This window comes from Gekko japonicus, unplaced genomic scaffold, assembly GCF_001447785.1.
Source record: "Gekko japonicus isolate JY-2015 unplaced genomic scaffold, Gekko_japonicus_V1.1 scaffold114, whole genome shotgun sequence".
NCBI lineage: Eukaryota > Metazoa > Chordata > Lepidosauria > Squamata > Gekkonidae > Gekko > Gekko japonicus.
The window spans coordinates 1,328,773-1,351,643 of record NW_015173125.1 but is presented as its reverse complement, the minus strand read 5'-3'; the positions used below and the strand labels follow the sequence as shown (position 1 = coordinate 1,351,643).

The window sequence follows — 22,871 nt, the reverse complement described above, 5'->3', positions numbered from 1 at the left end:
GGCTCTCCACAGAGCACAAGGCTCTCTGGGGCACATATGGGGAGAGGCAGTCCCATAGATATGTTGATCCCAGGCCGCATAAGGCTTTAAAGGTCAGCACCAACACCTCATCCGTTCATTTTATACTGAAGCAATAAGGATTCAGAATGTTAAAAAAATCACTAATAAGCAATAAAACAAACCATACAGCATAAAACAACCTTCAGCAGCCTAAAGTGATTTTCATACAACAGTCCTCAGGTGACAAAAATACTATATAACAGCTTAAAATATGCCATGCCTCAGTTGTTTTGAGCCAAGTTTGTCTTATGGCTTGTCTCCTTTTCTTTTAAAGGTTCGTATCTCATCCCTCTACCAACAATTGAACCGACCAGCTGTGCAAACTTAGGTAGCCTTTGTCAAGGTAAGAAGACTGGCTCCATTCTGCAGGCTCAATGGTGATAGATCCCTGTGATATTTTTAGAAAAAACAATTGTACTTTTATTCTTTTAAAGGCTAAAAACTAAAGCATAATACTCTTGGGGAAAATATATATAGTCAAACTGTATATGATGTATGTGGAGAGACTTCAGTAACTCTCCTGATAATACCATTTCCCTTAAGTCTTTATTCCTTCAAACTTAAACAGCACATATTAAGACAAAATGAACTAATGGAATTTATTTTGTACATTTTTCAAGCATAGGCAGATTATGAATAGTAATCTGAGCATCAAGAATACATGGACTAACCAATGGTACTGATGTCAGCTTTCTTCCTGGGAGCTCATTCAGAAAGAAATATCACTAAATTGTGGTTGCGCCTTGAGTAAGATGTGTCTCTGAGAATGGCTGGTACTTTTTCTCCCAAGATGTACCTTGCAAAGTATCTGTAGAATAGTGTTATTTAATTACATTTCCCTATTTATGCTTTATCACATGAAACATAGAAAGGATGTTCAGTGTTACAATAACCATTTTTCTCAATGAATAGGAAAGGAAATCTGTGCTTATTGCCACAGGTCAGTTAATTTAAACGTGTGCAAGGGCCTGGGTTCCTAATGTCCTGCTTTGAAGTTTAAGTTTCCTGGTTGTTGTTTTTTAAAGTCAATCTATAGCACCACTCCATGTAGTACTGAATGTGATGATCCCATGCCTATCCATCAGGCAGCAATTCGGGTTAGGAGACAGGATTTTCTGCTTACTTGGAGGATTCCCAAGAAATGATAATTTTGAAAGGGAGTGGAGAAAATTAGGGTTTTTTTTTTCAAAAACAATCTTGCAAAAATATTCATTGTGTTCCAGGAGACATGCAGTATTGAAAGCAGTTGAACATTCATTAAAGGGGGAGAGATAGAAAATTCGAGGAGGAGGGGATTTGTCAGCTTTTAGGGGCTCTAATCACCTGGAAATAAAGAGTTTAGGGCAGGAGAATTTATTAGGAGATTGTCTGATCCTAATATAATCCCTAAGATTTTATTATGATCTGAAATATGGGGTTAAAAATTAGGGTCAAGATACAGGTGCCATGTGGTATGCATTCCTCAGTTTCTTGCTACCTCATCTATCATACCGCATAGGAAGGAAAAAAGTAAAATGCTGTATTTATTTAGTAGAATGCATCACCTAGTAATGGTTGCCACAGTATTGATCACAGTCCTTACAAAATCTTTCAAAAGACAAAAGTTGTAAATTCTGCTGCACTTCAGCAATCATTTGCTAAAGAATTTTGCCATTTCATACAGTACATCCAGTTGCAAAGTTCAGTGTGTGTGAAATTGCCCTTCACCTCTGATCAGTTTGTGTGTATATTTCTGTTACTGTCATCTTATTTTGTTTGGTGTAGTGGTTAAGTGTGCGGACTCTAATCTGGGAGAACCGGGTTTGATTCCCCACTCCTCCACTTGCACCTGGCTGGATGACCTTGGGCAAGCCATAACTCTGGCACAGCTGTTCTTGAAAAAGAGCACTTTCTGTCAAGAGTTCTCTCAGCCCCACCTACCTCACAGGGTGTCTGTTGTGGGGAGGGGAAGGGAAAGGAGTTTGTAAGCCACTCTGAGACACCTTTGGGTAGTGAAGGGCGGGGTATAAATCCAATCTCTTCTTCTTCTTCTTTACAATAGTATTATTCTGTGTATTCCATTCAAGATGGAGGGATGGTTCCCTGAGGTACTCAAGGAAGTGATGGTCCGCCCTCTCTTGAAAAAGCCATCTTTGGACCCAGCCGAATTGGCCAACTATCAGCCGGTGTCCAATTTGCCCTATTTGGGCAAACCTATTGAGAGAGCAGTGGCGTTACAGCTACAGGGCTTTCTGGATGATACTTCTGTCTTCAATCCCTTCCAGTCCGGCTTCCGCCCGGGTCATGGGACAGAGACGGTGCTGGTCGCCCTGACTGACGACCTCCGTAGGCATTTGGATCGGGGTGGTGTGGCAGCACTGGTGTTGTTAGATCTGTCGTCTGTGGTTGACATGGTCGAACACCAGTTGCTGACCCACCGCCTCGCCAACATGGGGATTCAGGGGCTTGCCCTTCAATGGTTTGCCTCTTTTCTCCAAGGTCGGGGACAAAGGGTGGTGATAAGGGACCAGCAGTTCCGGAGACATCCCCTTGAATGTGGGGTGCCACAGGGGGCTGTGCTGTCCCCGATGTTGTTTAACATCTACATGCGCCCCCTTGCCCAGATTGCCTGGAGTTGTGGGCTTGGGTGTCATCAATATGCGGATGACACCCAGCTCTATCTGATGTTAGGCGGCCAGTCGAGCTCTGCCCCGGATGACCTTCAACGGGCATTACAGGCTGTGGCTGGGTGGCTCAGACTGAGCCAGTTGAAACTAAACCCGGCAAAGACAGAGGTCCTGGGCCTGAGTCGGACCGGTTTAAGGCTGGGGCTCCCACTCCCGACCTTTGATGGGGTCCCTTTGGTGCCAGCGTTGGAGGTTAGGAGTTTGGGTGTGCTCCTGGCCTGGACTCCTCTCTAATGATGGAAGCCCAGGTGGCAGCCAGTGCTAAGTCAGCCTTTTATCATCTTCGGCTGGCTCGGCAGTTGGTCTCCTTCCTTGACTGTGATGACCTGGCCACAGTGATCCATGCGACGGTCACCTTGAGGTTAGACTACTGTAACACTCTCTACTTGGGGCTGCCTTTGTTGCAGATCTGGAAGCTGCAGCTAGTGCAGAATGCTGCAGCCAGGCTGTTGATGGGTCTCTCTAGGAGGGATTACATTCGGCCTGTGCTGAAAGCGCTGCACTGGCTACCAATAGTGTACCGGATCCGCTTCAAAGTGCTGGTTCTTACCTTTAAAGCCCTGTATGGCCAGGGTCCGGCTTACCAAAGGGACCGCCCTTCCCCATATGTTCCCCCAAGGGCAATACGGTCGGGGAGTCAACATCTCCTGGAAATTCCAGCCCCCAGGGATATTAAATTTGCTGTTACTAGAGCCAGGGCATTTTTGGTGGTGGCTCCTACCTGGTGGAAGGAGCTCCCAGAGGAGATCCGGGCCCTGCGGGACCTTTCTCAGTTCCGCAGGGCCTGTAAAACGGAGCTCTTCTGCCAAGCTTTTGAGTAGGAGCCGCCGCCACTACAATTCCACCACTGATATGTATGCAGCATTGCACCACTACCACTAATATGTGGTTCCATCTGGGTGCGAGGTGACCCTGGAAGGAGAGGGGATGACAGGTTGTGGGACCAATTGTCATTGGATTAAGATCTACCCCATCTTGCAATAAATGGAGCACTGATACTTTGTTGTTGTATTATATTGTTTTACTGTTTTAGGCTGTTTTATCTGTTTTAACTCTGACACTTGTGCCTCGTTGTTAGCTGCCCTGAGCCTTCAGGGAGGGCGGGATATAAATCCAAAAATAAATAAATAAATAAATAAATAAAATATTAAAAGTAAAGCTTTTACTAGAACTTCTATCACTTCCGCCCCCAAATAACTTTTGCAGAGAGGACTTTTAGGGCAATTGTTAGAGCTAAGTTCCTCTGCAGATCCCACTGAAGACAAAAGAAGCTGAATAAGATCAGTGCTTAGTAGATTGTGTATTAATTATAATTATTTACATTGTGCCTAAAGAAATTTGCTGGATTTTGATTTTATTTGTGGGGGTGTGAATTACTAATATTTAAATATTTAGAGCTAATCTTTAAATAGTCTTCAGTTGCTTTATCTGCACACACTCATATTTTAAGATGATGAGCTCTTATAAATATTCCTCCTCTGTACTGGCTAAGAATGTTTCACTTTTTAAATGCTTCTTTTGTGGTAACTTTTGAATCTTTATGTGTGGTGACTTCTCTAAATACTAGTGGGAATTGAACTGCTAAAATCCCAAGCAACAGTTTGAAATTGTATCCTTTGCGATATCCATTTGTGACTTCAAGTCTGTTTATTATACTAAGCTTAGAGAATTTAATTAGATCCTTATGTGAGGAGTGCTCAATAGATGCTATTTTTATATTGTTGGTAAATAAATGTTTTTGTTTAAATGACTTAAAAGCAGATGATTCAGAATTTGCATACTCTACAAGGCCTAATATTGCAGCTATTACATCAGCAAATGACTGTTTCCATGTAACAGATCTGAAGTTATTTGGCCTATTTATACCCCAAGCATGAATATATTACTATGAAGCAAGGCCCATTTAGTCAATGGCACAATTACAAGTAATGCACTTAGGAATAGGGTGTTAGATTTATACATTGCATACCTTATCCATAAAGTAAGGGAAGTTCAGTTTCATTATATTGTTCATCCTTTTTTAACCATGTCAAGGAAGTTACATTTTACAAGTTTGGAAATTAGACTTTCTGAAGGTCATCTGGGAAAACAGACTTGCTGAAGATCTAGACTTGCTGAAGGTCATCTGAGAAAATTTGAATCTGGGTTTATTCCACTGTTCATTAAATGCTGGTTAATGTGTGGGGATATGTGTGTGCATGGTATTGTTTGACAGGTAGTTTTGTAGTGAGCCCCTTCTGCTCCCTGTGTATGTTTTCATGCATTATTCCCATTGCCTGTCATTAACATTCATGTTCCATACAAGTTCACTTATTTCTCATCTTTGTTGCCAGCTACTGTAAATTCCACTACTACATCACCCACTATCACCACTAACATGCCTGATACTAATAGAACCGATAAACAAAACAATGGTAAGAAATTCAATGTTACATTTTCCTTATTAAGTAACTGGTTTTATTGCTTTTTAGGATAATGTGAAATTATGTCTATGAAATGTAAAGTAAAGATGATAAATTCTGTTTCTCCCAGCAATGTTAAGAGTATTTTTGCTAGATAAGTATACAGTTGTGGAAAAAACCCTAGAATAGTTGTGGTATAGAGATGCTTTTTGTCCCAGTGACTAATCATAATACTGTTATATTTATTTCACTTAATTCTGAATGTCAAGATAAAATGGCAACCTTGAAAACCTTATGACTTTGGGCTATTTATTTTTATGGTCTTAGGTTAATAAAAGTTTTATTATGGTATTAGAACCTCAGATAGTTCAGCTCCATCATGAGGTTTATTAACACAAATGGAAATAATAGATACAAAACAGATTTCAATGATAGTTAAATTTTCCTGTTTAAATTTGGATCATTTCATGGGTACAATAAAGTACTGGAGATGTCACATCACTTACAATATTGGATGCTGACTGTGACCAAGATTTGGATTATATTGGTAAACTAGATCCTAGAGCCAGAGTGTGTGACATTCCAAGGCAAAATCAAAGGGAGAGTTGGAAGTCATACCTCTGAGTCTTTGTCAGATATAAGCACACTTATGAAGTGCAGAGTCCGGCTATGGCAAGGATGGAGAAGAAGGCAAGTATAGAATTAAGAGAGGGCAGAGAGCTTGAAAACATAGAAGTCTGTAGGGTTGCCAAGTTGATTTTCCCTACCGGCGGGGAAGCCTCGCTGGGTTCCGGGAGCTCTCTGTTGATGCGCGCGCGTGTGCCACCAGCATGTCACTGGAAGTGCAGAGTCCGGCTATGGCAAGGATGGAGAAGAAGGCAAGTATAGAATTAAGAGAGGGCAGAGAGATTGAATACATAGAAGTCTGTAGGGTTGCCAAGTTGATTTTCCCTACCGGCGGGGGAGCCTCGCTGGGTTCCGGGAGCTCTCTGTTGATGCGCGCATGTGTGCCGCCAGCATGTCACTGGAAGTGACACGCGACGTCGAACACGTTGAGGGTGTGGCCCCAATCGTCAGAGGGAAAACCATAGAGTTTTCCCTCCGACGATTGGGGCCACGCCCCCAACATGATCGACGTGGTTGTGTCACCTCCGGTGACGCAGCCACACTGCGCTTCGGGGGGCGGAGTTCCCACCAGGGCCCGATTCCGCGGCGGCAGAAATCGGGCCTCCGAAGCGGGGGTTTACCCACCCCCCACCCCCACTTGGCAGCCCTAGAAGTCTGAGAATTTTAAAACCGTGGGGAGAGAGCTGTAGATTCCTGGTGGGATCCATGTCTAAAATATGGAATGAAGCCCCAAATGTAACATAGGAGATTAGAAAGTAAATGATAAAAGAGCTCAGGAATAGACATTCATAGGGAAGTAGATACATGACAGGGTATTCAGTCAAGACCACATAAATGTAATCATATAAGAGCAGTACTTGATAGAAACCAGCAGTGCATCACTAGAGGAACTCAAGCAGACTCTTGGTGACGAGTAGGTTGTTAGAGTACAGGGCAAGGTCATAGCTTGTACATAGGTCCTTGTACAATGCTGAAGTATTATCAGGGCTTGTACAAGTTGCACATCTTGTTACAATCTTGTCACAAATGTGCACAATTATTGATTAATTGAACTATTTTTATTTGACCCTGCATGAGTAAATCAATAATTTTGAATTTGTAACAAATGTATGTGGTATGTGGGCTTGAATGGGTTCCAAAGGCTTTTTTAAAACAACCATTTTTGTACAAATGATAACAAGCTTTAGAAGAGTCAGAGAGCCAAATTAAGTGTTGGATCATTTAACTCAATGGGAACTGCAGACCTTCACAATAAGTAGAATAAGGCTAGAGTATTAAAAGCTATTTTTGTGTGTGTTAGAAGTCTCTATATATCAGCTGAACACAAACTTCATGAAACCTAATGCAGTTCCCATTGAAATAAATGGGGATTCCTTTCCTCTCTGTCTCTTTGCCTGGCCTGAGGGAAAGTAAGTTATTTTTCATAAACGTTTTCCATCTATTAACTATATGGCTTACCACATTCAGACCTGCAGGAACTGAAAGATCCTGCTACTGTGGCCTTCAGAGTGAAGAGAAATTCAGCAGATTCTTCTCAGCCACTACTGCATGGGCAGGAAGATTCTAAAATAAGAGGCGTTAAAAACATAGGAATTATCTCAACCCCAATAGTTTGGCCTGTGAAGCAAAGACCTCTCCATACCAGTAAATCTATATCAACTGAGGACGAAAGGCCAGATAGGAAAAATGCACCCAATTACTTTTTCCTGACTACCCCTGAAATTGTATCATCTGTTCCTGTGGAGACTCAAGTTAATATCTTAGTTGGTTCTACAGCATTAGTGTACATGGACCATAATTCTTCCATAAATTATTCAAGTTTTAATAACACTACAGAGCATTCTGGTAGCTTACAAAGTGAGAGGGGTAATCCAAGAGAAATGCCAACTATCCCGCTTGGTCATATCAGAAACATGGTTATTCCTCTTCAGCGGAGTGAAAGTATTCGCACAGGACCAAGACAGACTTGGGCACCTCAGATAGAACATACTCAATCAGATCAAATATTTCCTTCTCTGGTGAGCCAAGATAATCGTTATGAATCTATAAAAGAACAGCAGTGGATGTTATCTTCTAACAGTGATGTATTCTCTTTTCTATATAAGAATACTTACAGTATATCACAATCTTTGAGTGTATGGAATGGAATTACATTTTACAATAATCTCATTTCTGGAATTCCAGAAGAAAATCATCATTCTCTTTCTATCCAATCTTCTTCTTCTGTACTTCCCAAGGAAACCAGTTTAGACTTACTTGAAAAATCATTTGAAAATGTCTATCTAGAACCCACTAAGAGGCTTCTGGAAGAGGGTTCTGCCTGGAATAGGTTTTTTATCATGGGTGATCTACAGTCTACAAAATTAGAGAACATCAGAGAATATAATTCAGTACAGTTTAAAAAACAAGTTTTAAAACAGAGTACAAATTCTTCTGGTTCTTTAAAAAGCATAAAAGCCTGGTTTCCAGATGTTACACCCATCATTCAGCCAACTGAAAATCTCCTGCCAGTGGAATACAGTACAGAATTGCAAAATTTAACAGCAGTGTTATTAGAAATGAGAGAGAAAAATTTAGAAGCATATCAGACTATTTCTGTTTCACATTTGTATCAAGAAATGTTGAACATGGCTACTTCAAAAGATGGTTTAGTAATGCTTAAGCCTCTTGTGGAACAGCTAGAACAGTCATATGAAGAGGCCTCTTCTCCAGAAGATGAACCTGAACTCCTACATACATTTATTTCTTATATCAACCATATGCCTGCTTCTTTAATTGCCTTGGAAAATATCAGTTTGAAACCAAATACACTTCCAGGAACTAAACTTTTAAAAGACAATATATCTGATGACTCAAAAAATGCTTTTCTCACAACTGATAGTAAAAACATGGCTAAAATCAGCAAGTTCTGGAAGCCAAGTTACTTAAGTTTTCCTGCCCACTATGCAGATAATACAACTTCACGGAGAAATTGGATTTTGACACAAGAGTCGGTAGTGCCATTTGAGGGATCTTCAGCACGGTGGTGGTTCTCACTTAGTCAGCCATATTCCTTCCTAGAAGAGAGTGTTTCTTCTTCCAGTTTCCCCCCACAGACAGATGATCTCTCAATGCAAACAACCACTAATAATAGCAAGGGAATTAAAAAAATTACTTTTACTCACATGTTAGAAAAAGAAAGAATGAAATTGAGTTCAATTGTTCCAGTATTCTCATCAAGGATTTCAGAAAGAACAGAAAAAACACCACCACTGGAAACAAAAACAGCCCTTTTTCTTAACACAAGTGTGCCCATAAACAATGGCTCTCCACTTCATTTTCCTTCGCTGGAAATACCTGTGATGATTCAGCCTTCCTTGCATTTACAAACAGATATTTCTGAAATGTCGCATGTAACATTCACTGACGGGTTGGAAAATATTGCTAGTTTAACCATTCAGCAAAGGTTGGATGAAACAACACTTGGCTATGTAATGAATACCTTCCTTTCTCACAGTGAGATATTACCATCATATTTTAAGCCCTCATGTACACACAGTAATCATCATGGCTGCACAAAGGATAAATCTGGATGGAGTCCAGGAATTGATGCTATACCACCACAGAATATGTATACAGACATACAGAATAATCAGTTTACAAGTGCTTCTGATGATATTATCAATAAAAAATATTCATTTGTGAATAATGCTTTTCTAGGAAAGCAAATTCCTCCCATTTCTAATCTCCTCACAAAGACACAGCCTTTGGAATCAGCACCAGCTCTTACTACAGAACCCCAAATTGCACAGCTTGTTAACTTCTCAGCAATAAAGATAAGTTCTACATCTTCAGTCTCATATATTCTTCCAAGGGACCTTAATCAAAATTCACCTAACTCGGACTCTTTCTGGAAGAAAGAGTTAAATGGGCAGACAAATTCACTGAATGAAAGCTATCTAACCAAAAATGAAAAACAATCAGCAGAAGATTCCAAAAGTAAACTTATCTCTTCCATTCAGCTAGATCATGTAGATGGTGATGTGGATCATGCAGGCAGTTATTCTAATAGATCTGCAGTTTTAGCAAAAGAATCTTTTCAGGAGGTAAATAACTATTCTGCACAAAATGCTAACAACACAGGCTTGTCACCTTTAAATCCTAGCAACGTTCAAGCTACAGATTTGTACATGTTGAGAGTTTCCACATCTTATGACAATTACTTGGATTATGAAAAAGTGGAAAACTCCTCCTCTCTTTTGGAGTCAGCAGTGATTTCAGTAGTTACCACTACAATAGATCAATTAGCTTCATATGTTGAACATGTTAATCATTTTAATGAAAATACATTAAACAACACAGAAGTAATTAATGGAGCAACATCCCATCATCCCATCTTGCATCCCCAAAGTTCAGCTTCAGTGTCAGGACCTGAAATGCCAGCTTATGAAAAACCACTGGCCAGTGTGCTGAATGGAGCAAGCCAAAATACTGCACCATACACAACTCTAAATCCCAGTACCAACTCTACCAAATCTGTTTTGTCTTGTTTTTTATGTAACTCCTCCATTGACTGGGGCTGCTCGTGTGGACCTGAGGTCAATCACAGTATGTCAAAATGTAAAGTTAAGAAAAAAATTCATGCCATCTGCTATATTGTGTAGAATGGATCTAGAAATAGCTGGGGCTAGATTAGATTCATATTTAGTGTAAGCTTCAAAATAATTAAACTAGACTAGGAATGCATTTGTACTATTGTAAAAAGAGTGATCATAGTATATCACTTCAGTATGCCACTTCAGAACATAGCCAGCTCATTTACTAACCAACAGAATTCTGAGGAGACTACAGTGACAATTAATCAAATGTCATTGATTTACCAATTCTGTCCACTGGCATTATTTAGCTTTATTTGTATGCCCTTTTTCACTAGCAGCAAGAATATTAAATAAAATATAGAAAGTCTGCAGTATGTCAGAATCATCACTTGCTGTGTGCTGGTACCCACATTGAGCTGCTTTCCTATACCTCATCCTTGATCCAGGAATCCACACCCGGGATCTCTATGCATCTTCCTCCACTGCCACTCCTGTTGATCACTGGGGAATGAAAGGAATAGGAGATGCATACAAACTATTGCAGGACTGTATCTTTGATCTGGGCTGGTGTAGCTTTTTTAAACAATTATTTTAATTTTAGTACATGTCCAGAATATTTTTGAAAAATGTGAAAGATTTTCGATATGGGCAAATGTTAAAAAAAATCTTCACATTGGAGCTAAAACTATTTTTATTTCTTAAACTGGGACTGGACATGTTGAAACTGTTACCCATTTAACATAATTTTAAAGAAGAAAGTTATTAACGGTTGGAGTAAAAGAAGACCTTTTAGATGTTGTCATTTTATAGTCTCCTGAGGATGCCAAGGAAGCTATCATCTTCTGTACTAACCTTACTGAAACATTACTGTCATTTACTATCTGGTAAACTCTTTAGCTTTGCTGATTATTATAGATAATATTTAGAGCTTTCTACATTTGATTCATTTAAAAGTATGTACTGTATTTTAACTTATTTTAGTATAAAATTCCTTTTTGCTGATATGGAAATAGGATTTACTCTGCAAATGTGTCCCACTCATCACTGAAAATATGCATGTCAAACACATGGTGTGATTGAAGATCATCAGTGCTTTGAGCCCCTGCCCTGCAAACGCTCTAGTGAAGTGGCAGTGATCCGTTTATACAAATTTTCCAAACAGATTGGTTACAGTAGGATCACGATAACAATCATATAAGAAGACCCCTCTTTGAATAGCATTATCTTTAGCTAACTGCTTTTGGAAAATAATAGTTTAGCAATTTACTGTGGTTTGGGGATGAAAATACTCATAGCACCATATGGCAGTGACGAAGGAAAGACTCAATTTTACATGAGTGGGCCTGTTCCCCAATCCTTCTCACCCTTCCTGTGAAGGGCTATATTTTTGTTCACCTTCATCACCTGACAGCTAATCAAGACAACAGAAAGTATCTGCTGTCTTCCATGATTGGTTTGTCAGAAAAATGAATGTAGAAATTGACATATATCTGATGGACTCATGGTTGGACTGGATTTGGTCCTTTGGCCACAGTTGTTTTACTTGGTATGCTTTGAAATTCAGTACATATAGAATGGAGGGAAAGAGAGATACACCAGACAAATGGAAATTAAAAAGGGTGCCTATGGTTCAGCTATGTCTTTCATTTCCCCATGCTTCATGCATTGGAACGATTGCCTTCAAATTCCCCTGACTAATATTTAACCCCAAACTGTAACACCAGAACCACTTCTTTTTTTTTTTTGCTAAATACGCTTGTTTTTCACATCCTCCCATCTCCCATCTTTCTTTTTATAAACAAAGTTTTTAAATTATGGAAGTATCACGGATACAACCTGCTTTGGGTCAGGACATAGCCCAGTTGTAAGTGGCATCCTGTCAGTTGAAGAACAATGTGCAGACTCAGTTGCAAGCTGAATTGGTAAAGACGATATTATTCTATAAGTGATATTCTCCATGTATATGATCCCTTAAAATATAAGATTCCAGTTACAAATAATGGGAAAGCTTCTGTAACATTATTAAAAACACACCAATGTAACTGGTAATGGAACCATTTTCCTAAGGGGAAAATCCTATCTCCACTGTCAGTAGTAGGTATTTTATAACTATATATTCAGAGGAACTGGGAACTCGCATGTATCCTGGCCACGTTTTGGCTGAAGTACAAATTTTTCCTATTTGGGAAGGGGGGGTTATTTTAGTATAAGCTAAGAAGGTTATTTTAGTATAAAACTCTGCTCAAGCTCCTAGAACCATAATTTTTACTCTAGCATAATAGACCAAAATTAGACTTCTATTTATTTATAATGTTTATTATTATTGAACATTCAATATATCACTTGATCAAATAAACATTTTTAGACTCAGTCACTGACTAATTTGCTATTAGGTTCAGCCCTATAGTGCTAAAAAGATGAACACATAAGAAATTCCCTAGTAACTGTGTAAATTCGTAGATTCATTTAAAAAGGGTAAAAGTTTACCATAATATTTAAAAAGCGCTAAAACAAAAAAATTGTAACTGTACTATTCATATAGTTCCTGATTAAAGAGGAAAACACCCTATACACAGTGAAGCCATTGGAAAGGTTGCCTTCCTTTCATTAATAGTGAATGCGAAGTCATCAGACTCTGGATTGGAAAAGTGACCACATCAAAAACGGGATCTGTGTCAAGCAGTATTCTTATCATAAGATATTAAATCTCAGTCAATCCTAGTTCATGGGATGAGTGGTCAATACCAGGGACGCCATGAATATCTCAGTAAATATTTTTCAGTAAAACTTACTTTGTTCATCACTTACAATCAGACTGTGAGCTGATCAGGGATGAGTTTAAATTGCATCAAGCATCTCAGACAGCTGCCTCATGGCCAGAAGCCAACTTCCAGATCTGACCCCACCCATTCAGCAAAATAGCTACACTGTGAAGTTGCAAAAAAGGGGAACAGAAAGTTTTTCTTCTCTCTTATCCAAATTGGGCAGGGACAGATGCAGTGCTTTTGATTTCTGCATTGCAAATGGGAGCCCTGAGTAATATCATAAAGCATAGCCCCAAAGGGAAGTTTATACATTCTTGATTTGATTCTAACAGAGATTTGAATTTTCATTCACCCAACTTCCTCTGCACATCATGAGGTTAATTGGCACTTTGAAGTGATCTGATTGTTTAACCTACAAACTTCATCATGCTAACTCTTTATTTTCAGAACCAGCAAGTTTTGTATGCTATTATAAAATATATGCTTTAGAACCTTTGATATGTCTTTTTAATGGACAGGGGGACTGTTCTACAGAATTGCTATTACTGTCTACAATTACAACCACGATGAAGAGTCTAAAGTGCAGAGTACAATTGCAGAATGGGTAAGTAAGGATAAATTCTTAGGTTCTTCCAGTATCTTTCTACATTGTGTAAGTATGCCCAGATCATTAGATTTTACAGGTAGCAATAAGATATAAAGACATTTACTGGTCCAGACTTTAAGACTTCTAGATTCTTTGTGTGTGTGCGTGCGCGTGCATGCACATAAGTGAAGCTCTACTTCCTGTATATGATATATATTTCATTTTTTAAAAAAAAATATGGTTAACAAATTATTTTAAACTTGAGTTATATGATAGCAGCAACCATAAACCTTCTTGTATATAAAAAATTACATTTACATAGTGAGTCCTTTGCACTAATGGGATGTTGCCACTTGCATAACCTGACACTGATAGGATGCTACTAGAGCAATAGAAAAAAATGATAAAATTGGTGGCATGGTGGGGGAAAAGTAGATCTTAGCTGGAATATTGTGATTATGCATGTTTTGCTTCTGTCCCTGATGCTATAGTTAGGCGTGTGCAAAAAGAAGGGGAGGGTTCAGTTATATTGGAACCAAAAAATATTGGTATTCCTGAGTTCCAAATAATGATATGGTATTTGGATTTGGTTTTTATTTGGGTATCTGGATTTTTTTGGGTCGATTATTACCTATGGGGAAAATTGCCAGGTGTCTGGGTGAGTGGTTTGTTTTTTGTTTTTTTTTAAACCCCCTAGGGGGTATTTTATTATTTTTCATAAGACTATTAAACTACAACAAAAAATATAGGAAGGGGGACTACAACTAAGGATAAAGGAAAGATACTCACAATAACTAAAATCCCAAGAGTAGGAGATCCTGTCCCTGTTAAACTAAATGTAAGTAATACAATATACTTGTGAAGTTCTTGTTTTACAGAGCTTTTATATTAGTAAGTTAGTCTTTGTGAGAGTACTTCTTGAGCATCTTCTTTACTTCAAAGAGCAATTTACAGAGTCCTTCTGCCCTTACTTCGGTTTTCTATCTCTAAAGTCATATACAGTTTTCATTGCTCCCGCTCCCGCCCCCACTTCACCCACAGAGTCCTTGTCTGTTCCAGAAGTAGCAGAGTCACTTGATTTGGTTTCTTCATCTTTAAGTTCTTCCCCTGGCCCTAGGTGATGTCTCAAAAATTCCTTAGCTTTGAAGATGGAGTCAATCTTCTCTCTTTTATCATTGACTTTAAAGATGACACTTTCAGGAATCACCCACCAATACTGAATTACATTGGTTTGAAGAAATGAGATCAATTCCTTGTAACTTTTCCTTTTTTGACGAATTTCAAATGGAATGTCTTTTAAAGTCTTAATGATTGTATTCCCAATTTTCAGTGGATTTGTTGAAGTTGCTTTTAATATAGCATCTCTGGTCTGTCTTCTTGCAAATCTAACCACAATCTCTCCAGGCAGGCTATTTTTTTAATATAATTGGAGTATGCCCGATAGGCAGCCTCCATGTCTTTTACTATCTCATCCACTGATAAGCCTGTTACTGGAGCAATGATCTTTCCCAGAGTCTTCTTCAGATCTTCTTTTTCAGTTTCAGGCACCCTCTGAAATCTGAGAGTCATATTAGCTTTTTCCATTTGGAGCTGTAACAAATGAGTTTCCTGAAGTTTTTGTGTTGTTTTCCACATCTGTCACTCTTTTCTTCATTTTCTTATTTGCAGTGTCTATCTCTGTGATTTTCTCAGTTGATTGCTCCACTTTCTTTTCTGTTTCTGCCAGCTGGCACTGCTGTGAAGTGAAGCTTTGATTTAGTGTGGCCAGTTGCTGGTTAATACCACCGAGTTGCTCCATTACCAGCTTAAGCATATCCGCTAGCAACTTCATGATGTCTGCTCCCTCTTCCGGTCTTAGACTCTGACTGCCTGGTTTCGATTTAAACTTTCTTCGGGAAGCCGCCATGTTCCTCTTTGTTTACACTTTCAAACCTCTTTGCCAGGGCTCAAAAAACTCGTCGCTTCACTATCGGTACTCAAGTAAGTCTCTCAGAAAAATCTCGCTGTTTATTTCCCCCCTACCCCCTTCGCTACGTTAATCTGTCCATGCGCTTAAGAGGCGTCCCTCCTTGCGCTCCGCTTTTCCCATGGAGGGTACTCCATTTTAGTACAATAGTCCGTTTACTTTGAACTCACGTTCATTGTTGGTCATATCTTTGACCTCCCTCTCTTCATCGTTGTTCTGCTCGATCTCCTGCGCTTGTCCCGGTCGAATTAGCTTGTACCTGAGGGGACCATCAGGGTGGAGGGAAGCCTCTATTCTCTGGCATCAAGCTGTCGAAGAGGCTAACCCTCAAAAGCCCCCTGGCCTGGAACCCATTGCAAGGGCTCCGTGGGGGTACCACTTAAGGTGGCACCCCTCCTCACTGCTGGTTTGCTAGTCGCCTCCCCAAGTGTTGGGGAGAGCAACCACCATTGCCAATCCACAAACCGGAAGTCTCCTAGGTGAGTTGTTTTTAACGGTACAGGTAGCAAAAGTGCAGCGGAGCTGCTGGTGCCTTTCCTTTATTTAACTCTAAAGTTTTAACTAGATTGGACAAAGTGGTCCTATTCTGTGGGCCCCTGAACAGGGTGCCCCCCCAGCTGTCCCCCATTATTTCCTATGAAGGGGGGGAACCCTCCAAGCTGCCTCCCATGCAAAAGCCATCCCTGCAAGCAGCAACCATTGGTCAAATGTCTCCCATGGAAGAACCAACAACAACCCCAACAGAACCATTTCAGAACCTAGTAATCCCAGTAGAACCACAAACCAATTTGCCAAGCCAAACAGAACCAACATGAAACCAAAGAATTTTTACAGTAGAAACCGAAGGGGGGGCACTTTTGCAACCACAGAAGAACCACTTGCAATGTGCAAAAGTGCAGCTGAACCCAGTGCTACTGTGGCAGTACAAGCCCAACAGAACCAACATCAAGCCTGAGAATCTCTGCATTAGAAACTGATGGTGGCAGTGTCATGCCTGCAGTGCAGCCTGACCCCGTGGACCATGATCCCGTGGATTTTGCACCCTCAACATCTGAAGGTGAGCTCCCTGCACCCCTTGAATCACCAGACCTAAGTCCTGTGGAGGATGAGCACCAGATACCAGGAGAGTTTACACCTGGAGCCGCACCTGCAGAGCCAAGCACAAGCACCACGCCTCCTGATTCCCCCCCACCTGTGACTCGTTTGCGAGAACAATGGCAATGGGACATGGCAACCTGGCATAAGGAGGCACGCATGCGAGGTCAGTGTCCTCTAAGAACAGGGTACTGACCGGAGCCAGGACCCTGTTAGCAGCCGGTAATTGGCCAACAAGCAGAACGGGCTTTTAAAATGGCTCTCTCAGATCCCCAACTCGTGCTGGCAACTAATCGCATAGACGAATTGCTGCACCCTGGATCCTGCGTTCCTGTCTCCTGGTTTTCATTCTGACTCCCCGGCTCCTGACTTTGGCTTGCGTGACGTTGTTTCTCTGGTTTCCCTGACTACGGACTGTGTATCCTGACTTTTGACAAACGGCTTTTGGCTTCTGAACTCTGCTTGCAATCTCCAGTAGACTGTGTTTTGACTTGGCATTCTGGACTTTGCTCACGTTACTCTGTCTTATCTGGTGCCCTGACCCCGGACTGTGTTTTGGACTTTCTGTGCCCTGCTTGGCCCACCAGCGCAATCATGACAGGCAGAGCAGTTTTGCAAGCCCAGCAGAACAAATGGCAATGTATAAAATGATCAGCAGAACCAAGTGCCACCGTGACAGTGCAAGCGCAACAGGACTAATGTCAAATCAGAGAATCACAACATAACAAATACAAGCAAAGAATGGGGGATTGCAAGCCCAACAGAACAAATGGCAATATACAGAATGCCAAGCAGAACCCAGTGCCACTGAAGTAGTGCAAGATCAACAGGAGCAATATCAAACCACAACAGAACAAATCCAAGCACTGAGCGGCAACACTGTAAAAACCGCCAAGGAAACACAAAGCAACCCTGGCAAAGAAGAAGGGAAAAAACACCCCTCTTGAAACTGACAAACACCCTTGAAATTAACACAAGCAGCCTAGCAGGCTCAAAGAACCCCTCCCCTCTGAGAACAAAAACAAAGGGGGGAAATTAAAAAAAACCCGATCCCTGTGCACCTGCAAACACTGGCTCCTTATCTTCCTGGTAAATCCCAAATATATCTGGGATTTTGGAGGGACCTCTTTTTTTTGGGGGGGGGGAATAATCCTGAAAAATTTGGGATGCCAAATATAACTGAAAAAATATACTTGGAACTTAATCTAAGTGGAAGATGCTCCCTCTCCAACCTTTTTTTTCACCTTTTCACTGCTTGAAGGAGATGGGTATGCCTCCTCCCTCATTCTCTCTTTGGTATCATGGGCAGAAAATGTCTTTTGGAGTGTCTGGCACCTTTTAAAATTAAATTATTATTATTATACAGCAGCAGCTGAGTTCCCAAGTTTTCCTGGGTATTAAACCCTTTTATTTGGGAAGTGTTTGGATTTTTGTGGAAACCTCCTTCCACAACAATATATGCTGGGGAGATTTCTGTGGCTTCTCTCTAGTTAGTTATGTGTGGAGGCTGTATGTGTGCAGGGTTGGGCAATGTCATGGGCTGTTCAGAATTTTTGGTTGAGAATTGTGGGACATTAGGATATGACTGGGAATGATTGATGAGTTGTGACAAAGTTTCCTGGGAAGCTGAGAACATGTATGTGGGTGTTGCTTCTTTAGTTTTCTGTAACTATTATGGTATTTAACTGTACTGCTGTTTAAGTATAGAACTGTGATTATGTTGCTCCATGATTATATTGCATAGTAACTACTCAGTATACCAGGACTGTAAGATTTCCCTGAGTTTTCTGAAATATGTAGTTAAGTTGAAAAAAGTTGAGCAAATTGAGCAATTATGATCTGACTGCTAATAATGTATAGATGGAAAGTTGAGTATTTATACTTCTACAGCACATACATGATGCAGAAATTTTAAAACTGTTCCGTTAAACTGAATCAAATATTAATGGTTTTATTACACCATTCTCAAACAGTGACCACAGCTAATGAAAGCTTTGTGAGGTTAGCTAGAGGATCACTTTTGGTTGTTCATTTTCTGTCTTCAATGGCACTGTTTGTCTACATAATCAATTAGCTCAATCTATTCTGCCACATTGTATTGGGTAATAGGATCCATAGAGGTTATCTCAAGATTAGTGTACTTTTCTGGCTTGTGTTACCTGTATCCAGCTTGTTGATCAAAAGTTTAAGGTGTCTTCTGTCCTAAACTGGAGTCCGTATTTTGTGGAATAAAAGGGCTGGCAAGATATACCAATGGTGTGTCCATGCGGCATACTTTAGAAGTTCATAAAATCCTCCCATTCTGACTTGCTGTACTCACTGAGCACTCATTCTGTGCTTTAGCTTTCCAGCATCTTCTGCTATCTTTGGCTCACTGATCAAGGCAACATTGTAATTTCTTCTCCGAGGGTGTACAAAGAGGGTCCTAAAAAGCTGCTCCAAAAGTATTGTTACACATTCAGTCGCTGAGTTTTGTGCATTAATTCTTAGATTGTGGGAATCACATTTTAAAAGTTCTTAAATTCAGATTTCTATTTTTGTATATTATGACTGTTTTTTTTTCTCTCCCTCACATATGCTTACTTTGTATGTTCGTCTTAAGACAGTGATAATAAAACTAAACTAAACTTATTACATAGCAGTGTAATAGTTTGAAGTGAAGAAAAGGCTAGGTGCACCGTAATACCATAGTAACTTTCTATATTGTTTTCTTCCTATTTTTCAGCTAAATCACACTTTTCAGAATTGGAATTACACTGTATATGTGGTCAATATCAGGTAAATATCCAGTATCATTGGAAAACAAAGACACGGTTAATATCTTGAATGGGAAATTCTTTATTATTACTCATGCTTATGCCTCTTGTCTTTGTAGTATTATTCAATCGAGCACTGTGAAGGAAGGTCCAAGAGAAAAGAGAAACTTAGATCCTCAAAGGTAAAACTGTAATAGAGGTTTGTGATAATTGCTCAAGAAGCCTGGGTAATTTTTAGTGCCGAAATACCTGTTTTAGCATATGTCCAACTAATTGTTCCTCTCAGTTCAGGCACTTTGACATAATATGTGTTTAGCTGAAGACATCATGAGATGGGCATCCCCATAGTCTCTCTGCATAATGCTCTTAGATTTGATTACAGTAACCAAATGGGTGAGCCTGACTGCCTGTTTTCTTCCCAGTTTGGTGTAGTGGTTAAGCGTGCGGACTCTAATCTGGGAGAACCAGGTTTGATTCCCTACTCCTCCACTTGCACCTGCTGATGTGACCTTGGGTCAGTCACAAGCTCTGGCACAGCTGTTCCTGAAAGAGCGATTTGTGTCAGAGTTCTCTCAGCCCCACCCACCTCACAGGGTGTCTGTTGTGGGGAGGGGAAGGGAAAGGAGTTTGTAAGCCGCTCTGAGACTCCAAGTGAAGGGCGGGGTATAAATCCAATCTCTTCTTCTTCTTCTTCCTAGCTGGGAGTGAAGGGGCGATACTTGGATAGAAAGGAATGGTGCAAGTAATTCTATAAAAACAATTCTTATACTCAGTGACCTTTACAGACACAGGTACAGTTAGGTAACACCCTGCCCCCCTCATTGTGAGATCTAAGTTGAGAAATGCTAATTACTCCTTTGACCCAGAGTATAAATTTTTCGGCTGCCAAATTTCTCACTGGCTTAGATGGTAGATCTGAACCAAAGAAAATTCGCACCACAGTGTATCTGCTTTGAATGATGTGGCAGGAGGTAGCCAAGAGGAGAGAAAAGTCTTCTGATGTAATTCTTTCTTTATTTCTCCACTTTTCCCTTCTTCTCCTTTGTGCATTCTGGAAATTGTTAATATTCTGGGGAATTGTTAGCATTCTGGGAAACTATTCCAAAACTGCAACAGGAGCTTCCTCTCCCCAAGTGCCTTCTGTGAATTGTAATACCCAGGTCCAACAGTAGGAAGAAAGCAGTGGAATGAATTATGGAGATAGGTGCTCTCTACCCAGCCTATCACCTACCTCTAGCTACAGTTGCTGAATCACACTGGCTAGACCCTCAGACTTTCCCAGGCCTTAACACACACATCCAGCAGCATAGATGCTGTTTCTTCATGTTGTGGTCTGTTACCACTGGGAAATATATATGAAGAGCATTCATGTGGATCTTTCCCAACCTCTAGGGAAGGTAAGAAGAGTTATGTGTGACATGGCCCATATAGTTGTAATATTAGCTTCTGTTTCTCAGCAATTGTACCACAGCATTATCATCTACTTTACTGCATTATTTATTTATTTAAAATATTTATTAGCTGCCTTTTTACCTTGTGTAACTCAAGGCACCTTACAATATAAATAAAATAATAATAATAAAAACAGACTTTAAAATCAAAATTTAAGACTATTACAAAATTAATCAAAAATGGCCCTAAATATAACCATCGTCAACTGTTTCCTAAAGGTCAAAAGTGAGGGGTCCAGGCATACCTCACTTAGGAGGTTGTTCCATGATTCTGGGGCTTCCACTGAAAAGGCCCTCTGTCATGTACCCACCAAATGAGCTTCTTTGGTTGGTGGGACAGTCAAGAGAGCCTTATCTTATGATCTTAATTCTCAGGCAGGACATATGGGAGGAGACAGTCCTTCAGATATCCCTGTCCCAAGCCATGTAGGGCTTTAAAGGACAAAACTAACACATTGAATTGGGCTCGGGGGTGGATCAGTAGCCAGTGTAATTGCTGTTATACTGGGGTCACATGATCCTGGTCACATGTCCTTACCAGCTGTCTAGCTGCAACATTCTGCCCTAGCTGCAGCTACTGAAAACTCTTCAAAGGTAGCTCCAAGTAGAACACATTGCAATAGTCAAGTTAGATATAACTAAGGCATAAATCTCTGTGGCTAGATCTAACAACCAGGAATGAGCTCAGCTGAAGCTGGGCGAAAGCACCCCAAGCCACTGCAGCCACCTCATTTTCTAAAGTGTCTGCTGTGGCAAGTAACACAACCAAGCAGTAAACCTGGCTTTTCAAAGGCAGTATAACCTCATCCAAGACAGGAGAGATCTCAAGTCCCTGGTCTGCCTAACCCAGAGAATCTCTGTCTTGTCAGGATTAAATTTCGGTTTGTTCATCCCCGTCCAGCCCATTACCAACTCCACACACCAGTTCAGAATGTCAACAGCTTCTTTGGAATTAGGTGGAAAAGATAGAGCTGGGTATCATCCACATACTGGTGACGCTGCAGCCCAAACCTCCCGTTGGCCTTCCCAGTGGATTCATCTACGTCAGAGGTGTGAAGCTCATTTGTTATAAGGGCCAGATCTGACATAATGTCACTTTGTCAGGCCAGGCCATGTGTGCCATAAAACGTAATGCTGGGTACCGGAGATATAAACTTTATAAAGGACAGTAACTGGTAAGCTCCAAGCTGGTGTGTCCTTACTGCAAGGCCCCATGAGCTGGGTGCAAAGGAATACCCACGTGGGCAGACTGGAGACCCAGCAGTGCAGCAGTGGCCTGAAGCTCCCATGCCCCAACAGAGGATTTTCTGCACCCCTCCATGTGTAAATGCTGATCCCTGCAGCTATCCGGGACAGCATCCCTGGAGCTGTAGGCTGAGTGGAGAGGTGTGAATGCAGCTGCAGTGGCTCCAAACTTACCAGTGAGACTTGCCGTTACCAGGGCCAGGGCATTTTCGGTGACGGCTCCTACCTGGTGGAACAAGCTCCCGGAGGAGATCAGGGCCCTGCAGGACCTCTCACAGTTCCGCAGGGCCTGTAAGACGGAGCTCTTCCACCAGGCTTTTAATTAGGAGCCGCCGCCGCCACCACCAACTACCTTATGGGAACATGGGTTATTGGGATGGCCCATTATAAGATCTAGCCTCAGTGCTCCGACTGACCGTCTTGCTGAATCGGGCTTGGAGCTTCATCTACAGGCTACCATCTTGCTCTGATAGAATGCTCAATAATACCACTGAGCCAGATTCGGGGGGGATCTCAGGGGATCGCAGTTCCCCCAGGTGAGGTGCGGGGGGGCACACGACGAAGCCTCGCCACCCACTTCCGGCTGCCCCGCTTCTGGCCCTCATTCAGCCAGGAGGAGGCAGGAGAAGAGGGAGGGTAAGTTGCTTCCTCCCCGCCTCTCCCCACCCCTGCCTG

At 41.1% G+C, this 22,871-nt stretch overlaps 1 protein-coding gene across 1 annotated transcript in view; it reads left to right on the top strand.

Annotated features, from left to right (window-relative positions):
* ADGRG6 (adhesion G protein-coupled receptor G6) overlaps positions 1-22,871 on the top strand; it is a 132,687-nt gene that overhangs the window by 25,777 nt on the left and 84,039 nt on the right. Inside the window, exons 3-7 of the mRNA XM_015421988.1 lie at positions 335-403; positions 5,060-5,140; positions 13,616-13,701; positions 19,470-19,522; positions 19,620-19,682. Of these exons, the coding sequence (XP_015277474.1) occupies positions 335-403; positions 5,060-5,140; positions 13,616-13,701; positions 19,470-19,522; positions 19,620-19,682 (352 nt within the window). The remainder of the gene's footprint in view (positions 1-334; positions 404-5,059; positions 5,141-13,615; positions 13,702-19,469; positions 19,523-19,619; positions 19,683-22,871) is intronic.